Source organism: Amblyomma mixtum, chromosome 5 (genome assembly GCF_055824585.1).
Source record: "Amblyomma mixtum isolate Tamu chromosome 5, ASM5582458v1, whole genome shotgun sequence".
Lineage (NCBI taxonomy): Eukaryota > Metazoa > Arthropoda > Arachnida > Ixodida > Ixodidae > Amblyomma > Amblyomma mixtum.
In genome coordinates, this window is record NC_143016.1 from 117084617 (window position 1) to 117110088 (window position 25472).

General features: G+C 53.5%; 1 protein-coding gene across 1 annotated transcript; it reads left to right on the forward strand.

The window, feature by feature from the left end:
• The first annotated feature begins 79 nt into the window (after nucleotides 1-79).
• Nucleotides 80-25161, forward strand: LOC149343437 (uncharacterized). Its single transcript, XM_089546968.1, has 4 exons — nucleotides 80-169; nucleotides 940-1212; nucleotides 1351-1927; nucleotides 24959-25161. Exons 1-4 carry the CDS (start codon nucleotides 80-82, stop codon nucleotides 25159-25161), a joined length of 1143 nt encoding a protein of 380 aa, XP_089403094.1.
• The last annotated feature ends 311 nt before the right edge of the window (nucleotides 25162-25472 follow it).

Genomic DNA, 25472 nt, shown 5'->3' on the forward strand with positions numbered 1-25472 from the left:
GCTAGAGGCACAGCTACAGGAGCGTGAAAGAGCTGAGGAAGCGGAAAGAGAGGAACGAGAGGCACAGCACAAGGAGCGTATGGAGAAGCTAGCAGCGGAGCTAGAAGAGCTTAAAATCGAGGCTGAGAAAAGGCGGCTCGCATGGCTTAGTGGTCTTAATGGGGACGAAGTAGCATTGAGTGACGCTATCTCCGTCCAGACAGGGCCTTCAATGTTCCAGTCCATCGCCGAGTTAGAGAGACGTGACGCTGTAAGAAACGATTGCGAATTGGCGCACAACAGGCATGGATGGCACACGACAGAGCACGGCCAAAATAGAGAGGCTACAGAGACCGCCTCCGAGTTAGCTAAGTGTAACTCCGCGAGAGCTCGTTCAGAAAACGAGTGGAGAGGGCATGGATGGCGTCGAACAAAGCCGAGCCAAGAGAGACTTCCCAAGCTAGCTAAACAGACAGTCGCCCAGTTGGATAGTCGCAAACCTGCGATTAAGGGCAGAGAAGCTGAGTCTAACCGGCACCCGCGGTTTAGAAAAGAGAGAGCTCCGAAGAGAGGCGGTGCAGTGAGAGTAGGAACCGTGGCCGATTTGGTTAAGCGCGAGGACGCTAGAAAGGGGCCTGTACAGGCGACTAACGGGCACGGGTTTGGCACGGGTTTGGTTTGGTTTGGTTTATGGGGTTTAACGTCCCAAAGCGACTGAGGCTATGAGAGACGCCGTAGTGAAGGGCTCCGGAAATTTCGACCACCTGGGGTTCTTTAACGTGCACTGACATCGCACAGTACACGGGCCTCTAGAATTTCTCCTCCAAAGAAATTCCAGCCGCCGCGGCCGGGATCGAACCCACGTCTTTTGGGACAGCAGCCGAGCACCATAGCCACTGAGCCACCGCGGCGGCCGGGTGTGAAAGGGATAACTTCCCCAAAGGTAGACGTTTCGAAAAGGAAACAAAGGGAAGCCCTTTAGTGATTGAGAATCGTGGCAACTGTGAGTTAAAGCGTCACTGCGGCGTCAGTGAACAAGCCAATGTTGTGGCTACCTCGGCGAAGCTGGCGTATAAAGTCTGTGAAGCTGCTGTTGAGTTAAAACGCAGTATTGAAAGCCAGGCTGAGACAGAGGAAGAGAGCCCGATTCGAGAAGAGCAGTGCGTTTCAGAGGAAAGCACTGAGAGCGATAAGCCAGCTGCAGAGGACTACCTTCAGGGGAGCGAACTGCTCATTTCCGGGGCAGCTGAAGGTCCGTCTGTCAGCTCTGTGGAGATGACCATCTGTTGCGAAGGCAAAGAGGTCAATTTTGTGCCTAGTGAAGGATCACGCGATGCATGTCAAGGGCTGGAGGAAACAGTCCTGGTTCAGGCGGTGCACGCGGAAAGTCCAAAGCGAAAAAGGAAGAGGACAAGGACAAAAAGGAAACGGTTGAAATGTCAGGCCCTAAATTCGCGTGCGCGTACAGGTGCTAGTGTTAGCACAGATGAAAATGCGGCAGAAGGGAAAGAGAAGCCTTCCCGCATTAGAGCTCGCAAGCTTGCGGCTAAAGTTACTGGTCAGGCGACACGCGTGGATTGTTGTAAACCTGACCGCAGTAACAGAAAGGGAAGACCGCATCTTCCAAGCAGAGCAGGAGGGGGTTTTTTCAAAGGGCATCGGCCTGCGGGAAAGCCCAGACAACCCGTACCTGACAAGAAGGCAGAAAGGGAAAAGGCAAAGCGGCCCGAGAGACCGGGAAGCGCTAGGTTGCGCGACCGTCAGCGCATGCGAGCACAGGGATTGAGAAAAAGAGACCCAGCACGCAGGCGGGTTCACCGCGCGCAATTGAAAAGAAGGATGCGTCCTTCACTTTCGGCACTGGATTCCGGGAAGCTCGCAGGGCGAAAGGGTAGCCGAGCTTCGTGCTGGGGGCGACAACAAAGAACAGCTTCCCGCGCTGGTCGCTGTGCGTCGCCAAGAGCCGGTTCTCGACTTTGCACGCGCTACCAAGGCTTTTTGAGCGTGTCGAGGGGGCGCAGAGACGACAGAGGGAGTCAAAGATGGCTTTTTTCAGTGGCCTTTTGTAGCGAAATGACAGCAGTGTCATCAGTCAAAGCGCGACCCCAGAGGGCGCGTCTGAAGGGCTAATCACTTCGACACGGCGGAGGTGAGTCAGCTTTCACCTCCCCGTAGCCATTCAAAGTAGCTGGTTTTGTTCCTTTTTTTTGTGGGCTAAATCGAGAAGGGAAAGGCTACTTTGTTTGGGCTAAATATTTGGACTTGACGAATGTTACTGTGCTTCTATATAACTTCGGCAAATGTTATTGGGGCCCCTGAGTTAGGAATTGCGAGGGTTATTTGCCACGCTACGAAGTTAAGAGAGCACTCACAGGAGTGTAGCGAAGATTCCAGAGTAGACGATGTGCTGTTTGCATAGGTGGAACCGTTCAGAGCATTCAAGTTTTGCTGTGTTTGAAGGTTGGCACAGGTTTCTTTTGTGTCGATATTAGACTCAGACGTGTCAAACTTGGTTGAGATACCAAGATCTTGTTACTACATTAACGGCAGTGTAGCTAATGCCTTGCGAAGGCAAAGAAAGTGCGCAGAATATTGCATATCTGCGTATTCGTGTTTACTGGCGCGTGGTTAGTCAGCCGATTGTGGTATTCGGAGATTAACCAAATGAAGTGGCTGCAGAATTTTGCAGAGAGAGCAGCTGTAGCAGCTTGTGTACAGGTTATGGTGCCTGACACCATGAGTTTAAGAGAAGTTTTGCGCCAGTACTGGAAGGAGTACCGATTTTGATGAGCAGTCGCATTTTTGTGAGTTTAACTGGAGCAGTTGATTCTCAGTCTCGAGCGATCAAGGTTCTTTGAGAAGAGCCAGAGGATTAAACTGAGCGTGGGCCAAATTTTAAGCAGACTTTCGATATTCGGGTGGTATTGGGAATCAGAGCTTGATTGATAAGGAATGGAGTTCCTCTCAAAATGTGTAGGCTTTGACACACCACCGCTTGTCGTACAACATGGCAGTCTGTCTTTGGCGACCTCAGATGCGACGCGGACGCTCGCTTTGACCCTAAATTCGGGCAAAATTGAGGGGTCAGTATTCTGGAGCAGGATTTTGTTTGGAATTAAAAGGAAGCCTGGTGGGTCTTGAGTGAATTCCAAGCGCTTGCGCGTGGAGCGGTGCTTTGTTGTATGGAACGTCCCATCTGTGCTTTCCTTTGTTGGTGGTTTGGTGTTTTGGGTTTGCCTTGGAAGTTGATGTTGCAAGCCAAGATATCATCGTGGACGCGAGCCCATCTCTTCCTGCCCAGCGGTGGGGAACGCTGGCCATTCGAGATTTTCCGGGCCGCGGAGGAGCTATTAAGATCGACGTCAACAAGTCTCGCCGGGTGGCCGCCAGCACACCTGTTTCTACTGTGCATAGCTGCGAGCAACTTCAGCGTGATTACTTTCGGGCCTGCCGCCTTGGACCGCACGCACTGAGAGGACCCAGGTGACAGCTGACTTCAATTACGGAGTTTGCCCGGTTGGAGTACAGGACCAAAACCAGACCCCCTTCACAAAGTGCCTGCACGTGTAGAACGCCGCCTCCGCCTCGGGGAGACGAACGTCATCTTCCCCATTTGCCGTGACCGTGCTAGGGAACAAAGGGCCTCGTCTCCGGCTGCTCTTTGTTGTGCCAAGCACCGCGACAAGCTGGCGGGCATCATCTCCGACCCAAGCACGAGGAACCACTTTCTGGCCTTTTCGTGACCTCTTTGTTCCGGCCTCGAGCGGCGGGTGTCTTTGATTATGAGCAGATGTCGGTGACCCGCAGAAACCTTCGACTGGCCGGAGGCCATCACCTACCGCAGTCAACGCTACCTCGACGACAACCTTCTTTCCCTCAGACTCCACATGTGACGGGGGCGTGGCCCTAAGTGCAGTGGTGTGTTTGTGCGCACAAGTTTGTGTTGTTTGTGATCCGGGCCCCTCCCACCCCGGCGTGGGCGTCCTCAACCTAGGGAACAAGAAGGCTATAAATGTCAAGAACGAATGCGGCAGAATCAACTCACTAGAGCTCTCTTCAAGCCTCTCAGAACTCACTAGAGCCTCATTTGGAACCTCAGTTCTAACCATGATGTAAAAAGATGTAAATAAACCCTCTTGTAATCTTCCTCCCATCACTTAACTCTTTGACTTGGCGGCACTCCTGTCCTGGTGGTGGTGGGAACGGGTGTCGAAGCTTGACCACGGTTCCGTCAAGCGAGCAGCAGCAGCAGCGAGCTAGCAACGACGCCGAACCGACCCATCTTCGCCAACAACTGGTGGCAGACCCAACAATACATACATACATATGTTCTTATACATGTTCTTGGTAACCAAGAACATGTGTATTACGTAGAGGTTGCCGGCCCACACCACGGGGTGTGGTACACGGCCGCAGTCGTACACAACACAAATACAGTCAACGGGCTCACTTTCAAAGCCTACAGCGCAACACACGCGGAGGAGATTGCCATTGCTCTTGCTCTCACTACTCCCAAGTCGAAACACATCATCACCGACTCGCGAGGGGCCTGTCGGAACTACGAGTTGGGCTGGGCTCCCCCGCTTGCCTGGCGCATACTGGAATATAGCTGTCGATCTGAAGATCCAACTCCACGCCACCTGATTTGGGCCCCTGGTCACCAGGGACTCCAGGGAAACGAACAGGCCGATCAGGCCGCCCGCGCACTCTCTCCCCGGGCTATCTCCCTGTCCTTGGAAGGGTACTCCCAATCAGACAATCTGGCCATTACATTCAAACAAATCACCGATTACTACAAGGAGGAGCACCGGCGCTACCCGGCCCCTTGTAAGGGTCTGGATCGCGCTGACGAGCGCCTCCTCATCAAAATTCTTAGTAACACTGTACTGTGCCCGGTGGTGCTTAAACATTTCAATACATCCTTTGATGGCGCGTGCCAGTTCTGTGGGGAGGTGGCTGACACCTTTCACATGGTTTGGGCGTGTCAGTCAAACCCATCTATCCCCCCCAACCCCAACCCCAGCAGAGAGGACTGGGAGGCGGCCCTGCTCGGCTGTCAGGACCTAAAGACCCAAAAGGCCTTGGTTCACCGGACGCGGGCGGCGTTGCTTGCCAATGGGGCCCCGGAATAGGGGCTCCACCTAGTATTGTTAGGGGAAAGGGTCAATAGGGCCTACCCCAATCACCTCTCTGTAAATATTTATTGTATTATAAATGTTTTTCACCACCACCACCACTATTATATCTTATGATTCCAAGATTTTCAACCCTCGTTCGCAGCTTCTCACTGACTGGGATAAATTGCGCTCATATTTGGCAACTGATTCTACAGAACCCCGTACTGTCACTGACTGGACCGACCGTCTGGTGAGGGCCATCCAGGCGAACAGCAAAAGCATTAAAAATACCCCTAAGGCACCGCAGGTTTATCCGCATCTGGCTCATCTATGGGAGGCCCGACAGGGACTTCTCAAGCGCTGGCGTCACCAGCGACACAATCGTAAATTGAGACTCCGCATAGCCGCTCTCACTAGCGAGGGAGTAGAATACGCGAACACGCTAGCCCGTGCAAACTGGGCAACCTTTTGTAACGACCTCAAGGGTACATTAAGCACTAAACGCACGTGGTCCCTTCTACACGCTCTCTTGGATTCAACAACCACTAAATCTCAGACACAAGTAACACACAATGTCTAATACCACTAGAGCTCCAAAAGGGCACCGACGTAATTGGCCAACTACGAGACACTTATATACCCACATCTCTTCAGTCGGCAGATCCACCCATCTACTTCCACCTAACCCAGAACTTGATGCCGACATCACCTTAAACGAAGTCCGCCCAGAACTCTTTAGTATTCGCCGCTCTACGGCGCCGGGGCCGGATGGCATAACGTACTAGGCACTACTCAGTCTGGACGATGTCTCCCTCCAGGAACTCACGGAGCTCTTTAATAACCACTGGGAAGCTGGGACGCTCCCATCAGCCTGGACCCATGCCAGCATGTGATTTATATCCAAACCGGGCAAAGCCCTCACTCTTCAAAATTTGCGCCCCATCTCCTTAACGAGCTGTGTCGGCAAGCTCTTCGAGCATGTCATTCTCAATCGCCTGCAACCGTTCCTAGAAACAACAGGCTTTCTCTCAAACGTTCAATTCGGCTTCCGCCCAAACATCTCGGCGCAAGACGTACTTCTCGCGCTTAGAGAGTCCCTCTTTTGCACTAAGCGTCGTACAGCCTCTACGCGAGCCATACTGGCCCTGGATATCCGTAAGGCTTTCGACACAATAAGCCATGACCATATCCTCACGACATTGGTCACTACGGGGTGTGGCACCCGCATATGGCAATACATTCGGGCCTTCCTTCAGGGGCGCACGGCAGACCTCCATTTTGGGGATATTGCCTCCCAGCCTTTCCCCCTGCCTAACCGGGGAACCCCACAAGGGGCGGTTCTATCACCTTTACTCTTCAACATTGCCCTAGCGCCACTGGCAAAGGCCCTTGCTGCTGTCCCAGGGCTCCACACAGCCATATACGCAGATGATATAACCCTGTGGACAACGGGAGGATCCCTTGGAACAGCCCAGGATATTGCTATGGACGCTACAACAACAACAACAACGACTACTCCAAGCCGTCGGTCCCATGCGTAGCAGGCTACCTCTGCTGTTTCTACTGCTGCTTCTAGCCGCCACGTATCACTTGGTGCCGCCACGGAGCTTCGGCGTCCTGGGCCTGCCGTGGACGTCGGCCGTGAGTACCTGGTCAGCGCCGCACGGCCGTACCCCAGCCCGCCCGACCTGAACCGACCTCGACGCTCACCCCAGCCCCGTCCCCCGCCCGGACCACACTACACGACGACCCAAGACCCGACGGACCCAAGACCCGACGGACCCAAGACCCCACCGACCCAAGACCCCACTGACCCAAACGTGAAGACACCGTCCCCCTGCCTCTGCCGTTCGGTGCGTCCAGAGACCTCGGCCGTCAGCTCCTGGCACTCTACGGCCCGGATGCTTCGTGGACCAGGACTCATTCTCTCATCTTTCTCATCGTGGCGGCCAGCACTGCAGCATCTTCTACATACTGTTCGACCCCCCACTCAAGACCATCGCCATTTCGCCGTCTGTTCGTCACCGATCGGGACGATCGCTCGGAGGCCCTGGGTAGTGTGACGAAGACGAAGCTGGCAGTGGCGCGGGACAGAGCGCTCGCGCTAGGCCAGCGGCCATTAAATCATCTCTCGTTCATGGTTCACCACGCCTCATTCTTCAGCTGGCCGCCACGTTACAATATCCTGCAATCTGCCATAGAGATCACCACCACTCATTTAGCAAACACAGGCCTCCGTTGCTCTCTAAATAAATCGGAACTCCTGCAGCTGAAACCCCTCCCCAGTGACCCCCCGATTGAACTGCACATGTACGGGAATCCAGTGCCCATTGTGCCTCAGGTGAAGATTCTCGGCCTTCTCATTAACATCACACTCGATGCAACCGCCACCCTTCACCTCTTGCAGAGACAGACCAAACAGGTAGCTGCACTTATCAGGCGGGTGGCAGCACGCAATCATGGGCTGTCTGAACGCGAGACCCTCAATATGACAAATGCACTAATCATTAGCCGCATTACATACCACCTTCCATACCACATACTCACTCAGCGGCAAAGACAACAGGCGGACATCCTAATACGCACGGCTGTCACCTCTGCCTTACGTCTTCTACGGACGGTTAGCAGGAAACGTCTCCTGGCCACTGGTACCCACAATACAGTGATCGAATTAATAGAGGCTCAACGCGCCAACCAATTAGTCCGCCTGAGTCGCGCGGAAACAGGACAATGCCTACTGCGACAGCTACGTCTCAATTCACCAATTCCCACGCCAACAAGTCCTACACCTTACATGATTTCTCTGCGCACGCAGGATCACATATATCAGAAGCCCCTACCGCGCAATATGAGTGCTAGTCTCCATCACGGTAGGCGGCAGGCACGAGCGAGCTATTACACCAAAACGTACAGCAACCGCTCCGATATCCTTTATGTCGACGCGGCACAAAATTCTAAACCGGCAGTCGCAGCCTATGAAGACGGCACAGTGGGGGCCGCCGCCACTATTCGAACTAATTCGCCTGCAGAGGCGGAAGGAGCCGCCATCGCACTTGCTCTGGCCCACTCCATCATTGACAAAAACATAACCGAAATTTGCACAGATTCACAGGCCGCGTACCGCCACTACCTAAAGGGCGTGGCGACTCCGGCAACACACCGTATTCTTATCACGGCCACCTCTCTTGACCGAACGGTTACTCTGTCGTGGGTCCCTGGGCATGCCTCGATCCCCGGTAATGAGCGCTTTCATGCGCTGGCCCGAGAACTCTCCTCCCGGACCCCGGAGGATCAGGCACCCAACCCTGCGCAAGAAGCCCCATCGGTCCTCTCTACATATCACCAAATCACCACATTTTACAAATTCAGCCGCATGACACTGCCACCACCCCACAGTACCTTGTCGGCCGCGGTGGCTCAGCGGTTATGGTGCTCGGCTGCTGACCCAAAAGACGCGGGTTCGATCCCGGCCGCGGCGGCTAGAATTTCTTGGAGGAGAAATTCTAGAGGCCCGTGTGCTGTGCGATGTCAGTGCACGTTAAAGAACCCCAGGTGGTCGAAATTTCCGGAGCCCTCCACTACGGCGTCTCTCATAGCCTTAGTTGCTTTGGGACGTTAAACCCCATAAACCATAAACCAAACCTTATCCAGCGCCACATGGCGGCAATTACAGACAGGCTGCTTTATTTCACCCCACCGTCTCTCATGCTTTCACCCCGCCTTTCCTCCTGATTGTAACACCTGTGGCGTGCCCAAATCCACACTTTTCCACTACCTTTGGGAATGTCCTTCCCCAAAGGCAGTACCCCCCATCCCCAATCCCACTCATTCTTCCTGGGAGGCTGCTTTACGGACCGCTCAGCCCGGCGGCCAGAAATGGCTAGTGGATCGGGCTTTACGTGAAGCACAAGCCCGTGTACTCCTGGACCAGTAGGGGGCCACCCTGGAAGATTTTTTTTGTGTGTATGTAATAAAGTTGTTTCCATCCATCCATCCCTAAAAATGATTGGAGTGTAAAACGTCAATGCCAGTGCCAATGAAGACAACGCCGAACGGGCAACGGCGACGGCGACGCCTCGAAACGGCCGCCCGTGACACGTGTCCTGACTTATCTCTGGTTAGGAACACTACAAACGCCACATGGGAGAACCTGGGGGATACCCTGGGAAGCGACCACTGCCTTCTCCGCATCACGCTTTTGGCGAAGGCAGCCCGTAAAAAATGGGGCCAGGCGAAAATAACCAATTGGCACCAATTTCGAATTCAGGACGTCCCTCCGGTACTATTCTCTGACGGCTATGCGGAGTGGGCAACACAGGTCACCAACATACAGAAACAACACACGCAAACACTTCACACCACCGACGAGATCCCCGCAGTGGACAATCACCTCCTGCATCTGTGGGAGGCGCGCCGGAGCTTAACAAAACGATGGAAGAAACACAACACGAATCGCAAGCTTAGAGCTCGTATTGCACAAATTACGGAGCAGGCTGCGGCATATGCCGCCCAGCTCACAGACACCAATTGGATAGAACGCTGCAACTCGGCAGCGCGTCAGATGAGCTCGAAGGGGACTTGGCGTCTCTTGCGCAGCCTCATCGACCCTTCTGAAACGAAAGGGGAGACGCAAAAACAGCTCCGGCGGGCTCTGCACGGGTACCAAGGTACGACGGCGCAACTTGCGGACACTTTGTGCGACAGGTATCTCTGCCGCACAAACGACCCGGTTGGGCCCGAGTACACGTACTCCGGCAAGCCAAATCAGGATTTAGACGCCCCTTTTGAGTTGCATGACCTTAAGGCGGCCCTGGCTAAAATGCGCCGAGGTGGGGCACCGGGTCGGGATCGCATAACAGTGAAACTGTTGGCGAACCTCTCCGACTGTGCATATCTCCATTTGCTACAATACATAAATCAGATCTGGGATGGGTGTCCGCTCCCACTCGAATGGAAAACATCCCTTGTAACGTTCATCCCCAAAGAAGGTAAAGCCGTGACTACGGACAACTTGAGACCCATCTCATTAACCTCGTGTGTGGGAAAGCTCATGGAGACGATGGTTCGGGATCGCCTCTCTCCATACATGGAGGGTAAGGGCTTCTTTGCAGACACTATGTTCGGGTTCCGCCCGCACATGTCTACAGGATGTCCTACTCCAACTACACAGGGACATAATACGACCCACAGCCATGCAACAAAACGACAAGGCCATTCTCGCCCTCGATCTTAAGGGGGCGTTTGACAATGTTAAACATGCCACCATACTCTCTAACTTGAACACCACTAACTGCGGGGCGAAGGTCTTCGCCTATGTCAGAGACTTCCTCTCTGCGCGTCAGGCACTCCTCCGGATCGAGGACGAGGAGTACGGCCCGTACTCTATGGGTACACGAGGTACACAACAGGGGGCGGTGTTATCACCGCTCCTTTTCAACATCGCCATGATGCACCTGCCCGGCCGACTGGCTCAGGTAGATGGCATAAAACACGCACTCTACGCAGACGACATTACAATCTGGACCACCGAGGGGAGCCTTGGGGAGATAGAGGACCGCCTTCAGCAGGCCGCCACCATAGTCGAAGCATATGCTGCCGACTGTGGTCTCCAATGTGCTCCCGCCAAATCAGAGCTTCTACACGTCAGGACAAACCACAAGGACAACACGTCTCTACACATATCTCTGTCAGGCGGTCCCATCAGAGAAGTGGCGGAGCTCCGGATCCTGGGTCTGTTCATCAATAACAAACTTAGGCCGGACTCTACTATAGCGAAACTCAAGAGCATAGGTGAACAGGTAGGGCGCATGATCCGCCGTGTTTCCAACAAGCGGGGTGGTCTGCGGGGCAGGGACGCGCTACGGCTCGCCTATGCCTTCGTGACCAGCCGGATCCTCTACGCCGTGCCGTACCTACGCACCACCAAACAACAAGACGAGCGCATTGACGCCATCATCAGGAAGGCAACAAAGCGAGCACTGGACCTTCCGGTGGCTACCTCCAACGCCAAACTGAAGGCGTTGGGAGTGGTAAACTCCTATCAGGAGCTGCGGGAGGCCCACCTCGTGAACCAATATACGCGGCTATCGCAGACGGTGCCTGGGCGCCGCCTGCTAAACCGCTTACACATCCAACACACATGCATACCAGAGGGGACGGAGAACATCCCGGTGCTGTGGCGCCACATGCTCTTGGTCGCTCCGCTCCCGCGTAACATGGACATGGCTTCACATGAAGGCAGACGACAAGCGCGGGTTCGCACGCTTGAGAGGCAATATGGGTATAAAGAGGGCGTCTATTACGTGGACATCACAGGGCCGTCGCCCGCGGGATTCTTCACGGCTGCCGTAGTCCACCGTGGAATGAATGTCGATGGGCTATCTTTTCGGGCCCCAAATTCAACACGAGCGGAGGAAGTCGCAATAGCTCTCGCTGCCGCCGATCCAAAATCGAAAACGGTTATTACAGACTCTCGCCGGGCCTGTGAACATTATCTTGCAGGCGAAATATCACCTCTGGCCTCGCAAATTCTAAGACGCGCTCTCGCCGATCCAACTCGCACAAAAGTGATCTGGGCTACTGGCCACCAGGGTCTACGAGGCAATGAGGCCGCTGATGCGGCCGCCCGAGCGCTCACACACCGGGCTCCTCATCCTAGCTCTCATGGCTCAGAAGCTCATAAACCGCTTCTGCGGTTCCGCGAAATCCTAATTTATTATTGCGACAGCCACCGTCTCTACCCGGCACCTGCCAAGGGGCTGAGTAAGGCGGAGGAGCGAACTCTGCGGCGCCTGCAGACAGGAACCCTTCTCTGTCCTGCAATAGCAAAACACTTCGATCCGAACACAGATGGGCGCTGCCCGCACTGTGGAGAGATCTGCGATATCTTTCACATGGTGTGGGCATGTACTCAGAATCCTCACCTTCCCCCCTCCCCCACCCCCACCCGAGAGGCATGGGAGACTGCCCTCCTCAACTGCTCCACACTGGAGTCCCAAAGGGCTCTGGTCAAGCGGGCGCGAGACGGGGCCTCGTCATGCGGTGTCCCGGACTAAGGATACCGACCATGCAGCAGGGTTATTTATTTTTTTTTTAACCCTCAAGCTCTCTTTGATTAAAGTTTTTCACCACCACCACCACCACCAAAGAGCTGCGCTCTAAAACACTACAATCGAAAAAGCGACCGCAGTCGCCAAAGACAATAAAAATCTGTGCCTCCCCCGTAACCGAGAGTAGGGTAAGCATGAAATGCAGATCGTTGCAGAAGTGCACGCGGACACGGCGAGACGCAGGCTTGACAAGAGTATATATGCAGCGCGTTCGAAACTGTCAAAAGTGCCTTGAGGCGAAAGCGTTTTCCGCCCCACTTTGCGTATGTAACACTGGTGACGTCACCACTGGATTACGTCACACATAATTGATGACGAAGTAATGGCAAATTACTAATTAGTCACTAATTACTGATTAATGATTAAACACTAATTAACTGCTAATTAATGACGCTTAAGCTTCGCCTTTAGGAGTGGAATGCGACAGCGTGTTGTAGCGCTGCCAGGCAGTCCACGGAACGCCATCACCCGTTCGGCGCGATGCCTTGCCCTTTGAACGCGACGCTTTTTGCGGAAAGGAAGTTACTAAGTAATTCTGTGTCAGCTCGGTGGACACCCGAACCGCACCGTACAGGAAGGGAGGAACGCCACCACCCGTTCGGCGCGACGCTACCGGCGCTTGTATGCCGGTCCTGTAGGAGGGTTTAGAGAGTCTCGTTAAATCTCGTTGAATCACGTACAGTGCCCGGATGTTCTCGTTTCAGTGCCCGGATGAGTGCAATTCAGTGCCCGGATGTTGGCTCTCGGTCTCGGCGTGACGTCACCCCACTGCCGACAACGGGAGCCAAAAGCATTTCATGCTTAAAAACTGCACATGCGGGTAGCCCACCACGCGCGAAGCGGCTCGGGGAAGCAGCAGTGAGTTGACCAGAAGGCTTTCACCAAGCACACTTTAGAATTTCAAAAGGGTCTTGGGTAGTTTTTTTCGCGTCGCGTCGAAGCGATCGCCTGCAATTGTGCGGCCTTAGGTCGGCAGCCACGGTCCGTGGAGGCCTTGTCACCTTCGCGAGCGGGCGCATAATCATGGCGTTGTCACCAGGGGCGAGCAGACTTCTGCTGTGGCTTAAAATTCGCAAAGCGATCGCTTTCCGTAAGACGCTTCCTACCTCTCCTTTCGTCAGGGGCCGTTTTACGGAACGATAAAATAAGAACCTTGTCAAAAACGCGCCAATTAGCTCCGCCATGGCCGCGCTCCTATTAGTCGGGCGTGACCGGTGGCCATGTTTATTTTGCGTTATGGGTGACTGTTGTTTACGTCACGAACCCGACAGATGTGATGACATTGCACACCTAATTATGCAGGCTCAAATTCACGTCTTTTTGTGATCGCCTCGAGGCGGTCAATTTGACGGTTGCGTTTTGACAGAAAATGGCGGCGGCAGCGGCGGTGTATATGGCGATACGACTGAGGCGGTTGCGCCGGCGCGAGCAACGGCGAAGGAGGGCGCACGAATACGCGCGTTACATACAAACAAAACATGCTTATCCCGCAAAGAAATTCTAGCGATAGCCCAAGCAATGAGGGAGGGGGATAGAAAGGGGAGACCCTTGAATATTTTAACAGACTCACAAGAAGCGTGTCGAAACTACACAAAAGGAAGGGTAGGCAATACGACACTCAGGATCCTCAGCGAGGGGACACCCTCGGGGAGGAGAGAGAAACATAACATAATTTGGATACCAAGCCACGCGGGGGTCTGGGGCAACGAAAGGGCGGACGAACTAGCTCGAGGGCTTACTATGCGAGCTGGGGGGTCACAAGCCCCGGAGGAGCTCTGGACTAGCCTAGGGGCTGGGTACTCTGAAACACTAAGTTTATACAGGGGGCTAAGATACAAATACCCCCCACCACACAAAGAGCTAAGCAAGGAAGAAGCCGCAAAATGGCGGAAGCTACAGACAGGCTCCTTCCCCAACTTATATATACTAAGCAAGATGTTCCCGACACAATACCGCGCCACATGCCCTTGGTGCGAAGCGAGGCCAACACTATACCACATAACATGGGAATGCGACAGAAACATATCGTTCCACAAACACGACACACCAAGTGCGGAGCAATGGGAGAGCCGGCTCACCAGCTGCGAACTAGAGGCCCAAAGGGCACTCATAGCACACGCAAGCGAGGTGGCCAGACTCAGTGGAGCCCTGGACTAGGGGACCACCCAAGGGTAAGGAGGCAATCTCAAGACTTGAAGAGAAGACTTGAAGAAGACCTCAACCGCAGGCTAAATCTTAGAAATCAATAAAGTTTCTACTCACTCACTCCCTGTAAATCGTCCTTCGTGGTCGTCTTCTGTTTCCCGAGGAAAAAGAAACAGACGACCACACATCACATACTGCAACGCTTCATGCTCTGACACTTTTGTCATCGATCGTAAGAGCCGCACAACACAGACTCCAACAAGCTGGCTTCGTCGATCTTTCTGCGGTCTTAGTTCAACCATACAGTATCTTGATTTTAGGTCGGGTAAAAAACAATATCAAGGCGTGGAGCAGCTGTTTTGTGCAAAGCGGCTCGTTAACGTTTCACCGCCGTCAGCGCACCCCCGCGGCCGCAAAAGTTACTCACCAGCAATTTTAATAGCCGAACTTCGCACAGTTCTTGTTTTTCTTAATATTTTCCACTTTTAAACTTAATGTTTTTTTGAAATGAAATATTAATTACTTTTATCGTTGTCCTTTCCTTTACTCTTTTAGCAAAGATTTAGCAGACGGTCCCTCGTCATGCAAACCAAATGCTCCCGGGGCGCCGCCCTGCTGTAATTGGATCCGCCGCGGTGGCTGAGCGGTTACGGCGCTCGGCTGCTGACCCGGAAGACGCGGGTTCGATCCCGGCCGTGGAGGCCGAATTTCGATGGAGGCGAAATTCTAGAGGCCCGTGTACTGTGCGATGTCAGTGCACATTAACGAACCCGAGATGATCGATTTCCGGAGCACTTCACGACGGCGTCCCTCAAAGCCTGAGTCGCTTTGGGACGTTAAACCCCAATAAACCAAACCAAACTTGCTGTAACTGGCAGATTCCTCGTTGCGTCAAGCGTCGACGTCACATAATTTCATCATTTTGACATCACTGTCAATAACTTTTGACGGGATTTGTGATCATTCCGTAATCCGGTCCCAGGCTCCGTTGCTCGGCTTAAGCAGCTGTGAAGGTGACGACACTGAAATGCAGAACTATGCAGAAGCATGCGCGGCCACGACGCGACGCAGGCCGGACAGCGTGCTCCCCGGGCGTGTATACATCCGCCGAAGATGATGATGATGATGTCCTCTGGCTGAATGGCACATACCCACGGCGGGGGATTGGCCAGGGTGCATAGCGGATACAACGCGCTTCGAACTGCTGCTGCCTCGACCGTCGACGTCGATTTCTTCTATGTACGTGAGTGCGTGGGACTGTGGCGCCATCTTCGGGGATGACGCGGAAACTGGCGCCTCTTTCTATGCCTGTCCTGTGCGAGGGCTTAAAGGGACACTGAGGAGAAATTGAAGTTGACTTGCATCGACAGAATACCAGCTCCTGATTACAAAAACGCCATTCATACTGACAACAAAGCTCTTATAATGTAGAAAAGAGCTAAGAACCAAAATACAGGTATCGCCGCCACAGGCCAAACTCGCAATTACAAGCTTCATGACGTCATAGGACAAAACAGTGTTGCTAGAACCAATAGTTCTAGCAACACTAAGACACGAGAAGCCACGAATCACTGAGGCGCAGCAAATGCCACGGCCGGTCTCGACGCGCGCACTCTCTCCTAGAGCGAGAGAGCGCGCGCGTCGAGACCGGCCGTGCAAATGCATGCGCAAATCTTCTTGACGTCGCCAGATGGCGCAACGTGTCCGACAGCTACGCGCGCTCCTGCAGCGCCGGGACCAATCAGCGCCTGCATGCTCACAGCAGTATGCGGGCTCCCGGTATTCCGCTAACGGTAACAAAGTACACGGTATGCTAAAGTGTCTATTTGCGAGAACTTCGTTGACGACTTCGAGAACGGGCTCCATTGTAACGTTGGCAAAACGCCGGTGCAAACGTAAACGAAGCGACGGCCGCAATAGCCGATAGATGCCTTCAAAGTGCGGCCGGCGGTAGCTTTCTTTTCGGCTGCTGCTGGGCCGCACTGCTCGCCGCCAGAAATCACGGAGTCTGCATTACGTCATGTACACGTCATGTTTCACGTCACTTAGTCCTGTGTCGTCATAGGAGAATCCCAGGTTTGAATCAGAGCGGCGGGAAAAACTTTTTCAACTTCGAATCCAAATTTCTTAGAAATAAAGGCATCTTTCGCTGCCGGCCAAGTGGCAACAAAGCCATGAAATGCCGAACTATCGGATTTTGCTATAAAAAAAATAGTAAAGTTCAGGTTCTCTTCGTTCCTCGCACCAGAGGTGCCCCGCCAGAGACGGTTTAACTTGAAAACTGAAGCTTATCTTCGCACCAGGGGTGCCCCTTCAGAGACGGTCTTCGATGAGTTACGATGCAGAGATAAAGGGAATACTTGAAGATTTATATACAGATATTTACAATCACATACAAGTTAAGGCACTGGAGACATATTAAGCAGCAAAAAGACAAACAACAAAAAGGTGGAACTGGCTAACACTAGGGGAGGCCCCTACTCGGCGTAGCGAAGATGCATAGCACCTGACCTTAGCTCCGAACTCTTTTTCCGGCTCCGGGGCCCGGTTTTAAAGCCCGTGAGGCCCGGCCCACATTTGGTAGCTTCCAATCATGCTACACTCTTCATACGATTGGCTCATCGAGAGCATGGCCAGCCCTCTAGCCTCCGTAGGGCAAAACACCCTCTCCATTGCAAAAAAAATAAAAACAAACACAAACGCACAGTCGTGCCAGCACGTGCGGGGTAGAACATTCCCTCGCAAAAATAAAACTAAAAACAAACATGAAAACACACTCGTGCCAACACGTGGTTTCCTCCGATGACCCCCCGACCTTGACGTCGTCTCGGAATTGGGGATCATCGGGCTTTCACGGTCAGTTACCGCTGTAACTGCCACTGCGAGCTTGGACCCGCGTTCCTTGGCGACTTAGCCTCCCCAGGCTTACTAGCTGGCGCCTCCTCGACACCTGGTTAGCCGCGTCATTCAGCTCAGGTCGTCGCTGCTCGCGGCTAGCCGCACTGTCGCCGGCCATTCCTCATCTCTATTGCCCCCCTCGCCATCGGCGCCCTGACGCCGTTCCGTCCGGCAGTGCTTAATCCTCAGGAATTCTGCAGTCTTTTCGAACGAGACGTTCGTCGCGAGCTTGTGTCGCATATCTGGTGTCCGCCAAGACGAGGGGATTAAGACAAGGGGGGGTCGACGTGTTGCGGCCCTTCAGCCACATAGCTTTCACCGCTCTTTTGCCTAGCCGGCGCGAATCAGCCCCAAGGGGCGATGGACGCCCGAGCGGCCCGGCGCCTGCGCGCGCGCGCGCGCATCGTTCCAAGCAATGTCATTCTTCCCTTCGAGCGCACCCCACCGTCCCGTCCCGTCCCGTCCCGTCCCGTCGAGGGGGGGGGGGGGGGGGGGGAGGGGGTCCATTGAAGACGGCAGCGGCGGGGTACTGAGAAAGAATTAGCGGTAGTAATGACCCCGCACGCACTACCGATGCCTTACACGCCATTTACAAGATTCTAAAAAGGGCTAATTATAACAAAAGGGATCGGTGCCTGTCACGAAACCACCCTGCGGGTGACATAACATAAACAAAACGTACACATTCAAATGCGCGTTTCACACATTTAAATCCAGCGCTTTGGCCGAAGTCCAAGCTGTCGCGCTGGGACCAGTTGCATCAACAAAACTCAAAGCAAAATAATGCACACGGGCACCAACACAACATTACGCAAAATGCTTACGGGCGCCAAGAAAACATAAGCAAAATGCACACTCAAATACACACGGTGGCATGCTTGCTGTGCGCCGTAAACCGGAGTCCAAGTTGATAGGCTGTACCAGTTCACCTGCATGCACACCGTCGTCCTGCTCGCGAACGAGCACACATACACACACACTCGCAACTGGAGCACTCAGTGGCACTGATATGGGGTCCGTAAGCGGCCACGTGAGCCTCCTTAGTCGCACCGAGTGTCCCTGTGTGCACGTTCGAGCCACTACGCGTTAATCAACCACATTAACGCCTGAAGGTCACTCAGCTCCCTAGGCTGATGACACCACGGGGCGAGAACTCTGAAGCTGGTGCCCCCCAGGGTCAAATACGTCCCGGTCTTCGATAGGTCCAAACCCCTGACCACACGACGCACCTGAGGGCCCGCTCTCTCCGGCGCGCCGGTACGAAACTCGCGCTGCGTAGGGAGCGCATCCCTTGCCCTGTCTAACCATACTAGTGCGGCCGGCTTTGCTACAACTAATTTGACGTACCGCAGCACGGAACGTACCGTTCCTCGCAGCGACTTTCAATTTGAAAGCCACGCCCCTGCCTTCGGCTACTTCGCCTCGCTTGGAGCCATTTGCCCCGTTCCTGCACGAGCCAACACTGAAATTTCCGCTCCCTGCATTGTAGGCGCTTGCCGGCTCTGTAGCATCGTTTAACTCTGGGGCTGCATAAGAACTCTCGCAGTTAATCGACCCGAGCTTGCCTTGCTGCACGTCGCTACGCATCTCCTTGTCCTCGAAGGGCCTGGTGTGACACCCGTCGGGTGCGTTCAAGAACTGCGCGGCGCCCGGCCCGGTCGGCCCATCAGGCCCACCTTCGTTCTCTGCCTCGGAGGGAATGTTCCTGTCATCACTAACGCTATGGGGCGCTTCATGCCCTATGCCTGACACAATGTGTCGTTGCGGCAACGTTATATTTCCTGCTGTCACTAGCTCCGTGTCGGAGGTCCCCAACTCAGCAATCGAGCCTGCAGGAATTAGGCCGCTGTCCAGCTTGTTATCGGACAGCTTCGTCTCGATTGCCGCCGAAACATCGGAAATTGGCTGCTCCTTTTCGTTGCTAGCCGCGTGTAGTGGCGGAAAAGCTGTGATATTTTCGCGCCCCTCAGGAATCTCGCCCTCTCCTCCTGCCTTTTTATCGGCCTTTTCGAACGACGAGGTGTTCCCGCATGCCGGCTGCTTGTTTACAGCCACCTGGCTGCTGCTTCCTTCACTTGTGCTCGACGAGCACAAGCCTTTGCCTTCCAGCGCAGTCTGTCTGGACTCGGAGTAGTTTCCCCTGGCTAGTTCACTAGCCCTTCTAACCCCCTTGAGCTCAGCCAGCTCGAGCTCTAGCTGCTGGCGCTTTGCCTCTAACGCCTTCAAATCCGGAGGTTTTTCTTCGCATAGCGGCGCCTTTCCTCCATTCACTTTTGAAAGCTCAGCCTGAAAATAAGCTAAGCGCGCCTTCGCCAGCTCTACTCGGTACCTCACATCGAGTGAGGGCCGGCATGGATAACTCTCCATACCGCCGTATGTACCCCACAACTGTCCTACCGGCTCGAACACATGAACAGGGACGTGAACAATGCGACCAAGGAAACTCACGGTTTCGATGCGTCGATCCGCATTGCCAGCTTCCTGGTGTCGGAGTCCACCGCCACTTTCACCGCGCACTGCGATGAGCTGCCGCACGCCGCTGTTCCTGTGCCCGCTGCTGTTGCCTTGCTTCGACCCGCAGGCGACCGTCGAGTTTCCGACTCGACGCGCTGCTTCTCCTGGTTGCCGTCTCTCCGGAGGTCCTTTCTCGAAAGCTGACCTGTTGCCTGGTCTTCGCCTTTTCCCTGACTTCAGTCTTCTTCCTGCGCCGTCTTCTGATGGCCGCAGGATCCTGTCGACTGCGCCAGTAAAGTTTCACAAGTTCTTTATCTTCCTTCCTCGCACCAGAGGTGCCCCGCCAGAGACGGTTTAACTTGAAAACTGAAGCTTATCTTCGCACCAGGGGTGCCCCGTCAGAGACGGTCTTCGATGAGTTACGACGCAGAGATAAAGGGAATACTTGAAGATTTATATACAGATATTTACAATCACATACAAGTTAAGGCACTGGAGACATATTAAGCGGCAAAAAGACAAACAACAAAAAGGTGGAACTGGCTAACACTAGGGGAGGCCCCTACTCGGCGTAGCCGAAGATGCATAGCACCTGACCTTAGCTCAGAACCCTTTTTCCGGCTCCGGGGCCCGGTTTTAAAGCCCGTGAGGCCCGGCCCACATTTGGTAGCTTCCAATCATGCTACACTCTTCATACGATTGGCTCATCGAGAGCATGGCCAGCCCTCTAGCCTCCGTAGGGCAAAACACCCTCTCCATTGGAAAAAAAATAAAAACAAACACAAACGCACAGTCGTGCCAGCACGTGCGGGGTAGAACATTCCCTCGCAAAAATAAAACTAAAAACAAACATGAAAACACACTCGTGCCAACACGTGGTTTCCTCCGATCACCCCCGACCTTGACGTCGTCTCGGAATTGGGGACCATCGGGCTTTCACGGTCAGTTACCGCTGTAACTGCCACTGCGAGCTTGGACCCGCGTTCCTTGGCGACTTAGCCTCCCCAGGCTTACTAGCTGGCGCCTCCTCGACACCTGGTTAGCCGCGTCATTCAGCTCAGGTCGTCGCTGCTCGCGGCTAGCCGCACTGTCGCCGGCCATTCCTCATCTCTATTGCCCCCCTCGCCATCGGCGCCCTGATGCCGTTCCGTCCGGCAGTGCTTAATCCTCAGGAATTCTGCAGTCTTTTCAAACGAGACGTTCGTCGCGAGCTTGTGTCGCATATCTGGTGTCCGCCAAGACGAGGGGATTAAGACAAGGGGGGGTCGACGTGTGGCGGCCCTTCAGCCACATAGCTTTCACCGCTGTTTTGCCTAGCCGGCGCGAATAAGCCCCAAGGGGCGATGGACGCCCGAGCGGCCCGGCGCCTGCGCGCGCGCGCGCGCATCGTTCCAAGCAATGTCATTCTTCCCTTCGAGCGCACCCCACCGCCCCGTCCCGTCCCGTCGAGGGGAGGGGGGTCCATTGAAGACGGCAGCGGCGGGGTACTGAGAAAGAATTAGCGATAGTAATGACCCCGCACGCACTACCGATGCCTTACAAAAATATTAATAGAGCTCTCCTCAGTGTCCCTTTAAGAGAGCGTAGAGCTCACTTCGAAAGACTCAGCCAATCCGAAACAAGGCAAAAAATCCTAGAATGGGTCGAGCTACAGCACAATAGAAGGCTGAACCCCAAAGCCAGCCTAACCTAAGGTTGCAGAGCCACTTGCGCATCCCACCCATGCCAAGAAATAGGAATCCCATACACAGCGATGAAAGAAGGAAAGCCAGGGCCTAGTCCATGCCCGCAAACATTTCAAACGGTCTTGTTTCTGATCACATAGCGGAATGCACCGATCATACGGTGCTTTCTACCGACGCCTTCGTCAGCTGCCAAAAACTGCATTTGGAATCTTTTCGCAGGATTTGGCATAGAGCTATTGTGCCCGCAACCCAGATTAGATTCCTATATTCTCTGCGGAATGTTTGGCTCTTGTAATGGCCCTGCACAAAATTACATGTGTAACACGCTATCATCCTCACTGATTGTCACTTTTAGTCTCCCTTGAAACTTCACAAAAATATGTTTTGAGCCATTTCCTGCGATTTTTTTCCCATCCACGTTAAAAGAGGTCCGTTTTGTCTGGGTTCCTGACCATGCAGGTATTCATTCAAACGTGGCTCATTACTAAGCGAGGTCAGCTTTGGACGGGTCAGTAACGCATCCCGTCCCGAATTTCAGTCTGCTGGCGATTTCCACGTTTCAGCGGTTCCAACACATATCAGCCAGGTTACGCGATCCCTTAATAAATACCACTTATTACCAGCATTTAGAATATCATTGGAACGTCCATTCGTGTAAAACCAGGCTGTGTGATGTATAATGACGCGGTTGCGGCGCACGATTCCCAGTTTAAATTTATATCTATGCAGATGTGGGTGGTCACCGACAAACCTATGTGACCCTTGCGGGGTCGTTTAATTTGTAGACCATATTCTCCTTTACTGTCTAAAGTTATCACTTCAGAGAAAAATTTATCTGGAGGTCCGGGTTAGGGCTCCCGTTATCTCTGCCAGTGTTATCATCGTTAGGTGCGAGCGCCATATGAAGAGCGCCAAACTTGTGGAATTCTCCATGACTACATAATTGCAACCGCTAGGTTGATTTGCTAACTCTTAAAATTCTCGGACCTCTGTTTTTTTTCACCAAAATGGTGTTTGTTATTTTACTTTAAATATTCTTCTGACATTTTCCAGCGATACATTTATCAAAATTCACACTTGGCTTTAATATTATGTCGTAATCTCCTGTGGAATTTACCTAGTTTATGCCACTACACCTTGGCCAATCCCCCCACGCGGGTATGTGCCATGCTTTAAGAGGAAGAAGGTGAAGAAGGCCATCGAAAGACAAATGGTTGGACAAGAACCTAACACTGCAGCTTGCACAGAAGCAGCCGCTGGCAAATCGGGACCTGCAGTCGCAGCAGTGGTAAACGGGACTGGCACCCTCTAGATCACGGCTTCGATAAAGACAAGAGATGCAGACGTTGCTGAGGAGGTGGCGATAGCACTAGCCTGCGTCGGCACGAAGGCAAACATAATAATCAGCGGCCTTCAAAACGACTATATGGAACCTACCGAAAGGAAGAGTCTCGGTCCAGGCGAAGAAAATCCTCGAATCAAGAGCGATCACACGCAAGATCACAATCAAATAGACGCCAGGCCATGCATCGGTGTCGAAGCGAAGCCGCTCACGCGCTCCCCCGAGATATCCAGTATCGGACGAACGCACAAAGGCTCCACATCCCAGAACACGGGGAGAGGCTAAACACACTACACATCTGCGAATATTACAGGCTTAGCAGGAAAATATTCCCGACAGCACACAAACAACTAAACAATGAAGAGACGATAAGCCTTCGAAGGCTGTAGGCTGGAAACAACCCCAATCCCAAATGAATACACCACCTACAAATAGATTACTGAGAACACGGTAAACGTTGTGGACAGAGAAACCCACTAGACCACATCATATGGCAATGCCCTTCTCAACTGGGGCTATTGCCAACATCCTAGACTTAGAAGCTTGGAAGCCCCTCCTTAAAAGCGAAAACCTGAAGAAAAAAAAGAAGCCATTCACCTGGCGGCTGAGGCCGCGAAGAATCAAGGTATTCTCTGGCGCTTTTAGTTGCTGAGTCACGGCCCCTAGCTCGGGCCTGCGTACCTGAATAGGGGAGTAGGGGAGCCTCTTATATTGGTGGAAATATAGTTTTTAGTCAATCAATCAATAAAACAATCAATCAATCGTTGAATCTCGTATGGTGCCTGGATAATCCCATTTCAGCTTCCCAATGACTGGAAATCAGCGCCCGAACGGCGTTAAATTGGTGCTCGGATCACTGGAAATCGGTGCCCTGATGTTGGCTCTCGACTTTAGCTCGACGCCTCCTCACGGTCGGAGACAACGGAAGCTGAAAGCATTCAATGCTTAAAACCGGCCGCGGCCACCACGTTTCTATAGAGCGAAGCTCAAAAGGCACCCGTTGGCTGTGTGATGTCAGTGCGCGTTAGAGATCCCAGGTGGTCGAAGTTATTCCAAAGCCCTCCACTACGGCACCTCTTTCACTTTTACAGCCGGCTCCCTTCCTTTTCTCACGGCGCGGCTGAGGTGCGCAACGAGAAGCGAGTCAGTTACCGCGGCTTTCAGTTACTGATAACCAATCATTCTTTAGTAAAAAAAAATCATGACAGCTGCCCTGTCATAACCTAAGATTGGGGACTAAGGCTAGAGAAGACTCGAAGACCATGTTCGGACTTCGCCCGCACAGGTCCGCACAGGATGTGCTGCTACAACTCAGTCGCGACGTCCTTGACCCGGTCGAATGCCCCCACATCGATAGGGTCGTACTCGCCTTAGGCTTGAAGGGGGACTTCGATAACGTTACTCATGGGGTAATACTCATTCACCTTTCGCAAACCGGCTGCGGACGCAACGCGTTCAAATACATTCGGCGTTGTTGAGAGATCGCCAATCCTGCTTTAAGATCTAAAACACTGAACACGGCCCATTCCGATTTTGAACCAGAGAAACACCACAGGGTGCAGTACTGTCTCCTCTCCTATTCAGTCTGGCTAGGGTACACCTGACGGCCCAATTGGGTGCTGTTGACGGTGTGCAGCATGCGCTGTATGCCGGTGACATCACCTTGTGGGCCACTCAGGGCTTGATCAGAGACATTGAGGTCTACGTGCAGCAAGCGGCGACCATAGTGAGCCGGTATGCTCGCCGCTTCGGCCTTCAATACTCCCCGCAAAAACCTGAATTTGTACACATACGCCCCTCTCTTGGAGACGGGACGAAGTCCTGAACACACAGAAGTCCGGGTACTTGGGCCTTTCATTCATGAACACAGACGGTCTGACACTCCTATGGACAAAACTCCGTATTGTAGGGGACCAGGTGGGCCGCATGGTCCGCCGGGTTTCCGAAAAGCGACGGGGGGATGCGGTACAAAGGCACCTTGCGGCTGGCGCATGCATTCTTGACCAGTGGTATCTTGTATCCGACTCCTGTCCTCCACCTTCGAAAACTAGACGAGAATGCACTCGAAGTCATCCCGCGAAAATAAATATTAAGAGAGCCCTCTGTCTCCCCGTAAGCACCTCCAACCAGCGTCTTCTGGGCCTGGGCAGGATGAACACGGAGCGGCTTCTTCGTCTTCATACCCACACACTGTGCAAGGCATCACTCATTCTGATCCTTCCTTCACAGGCGGTTGTCCGCGCTGTGCGAAGCAGTCTTCGGACATCTACCACATGATGTGGGCCTGCATATCCAACCGAGTCATTCCCCCCCACCGCAACCCCACTAGGGAGGACTGGGAAGCGACCCTGCTCGGCAGCTATGGCCTGAAGGCCCAAAAAGCCTTGGTCGAGCGCACCCGGGGAGCGGCCGACGCCACTGGGGTCCCGTAATATGGACCCCACGCAGTATCTGTAAGGCCCGTACTCTTAAGGACCGGCTTATGCATACCTCCACGCACTTATCTTTTATGAACAATAAAAGTATGTCACCTTTAACACCTAGGCATGCAGCGTCCTTAGTAGGGAAAGCCGCGGGTCGTGGCTGTTCGCCGCGACCTGTCCACCAGCGCGGTGGTGGTGGAAACCATTTATTGCCAAACAAATCGCAACAGGTGCAGAACCGCACTTACATGGGACGAGGCAGCCATTAGGAGGCCGCCCTTACATTGCAAAAAAACAGCCTATTGCAGGGCTATCTGCTT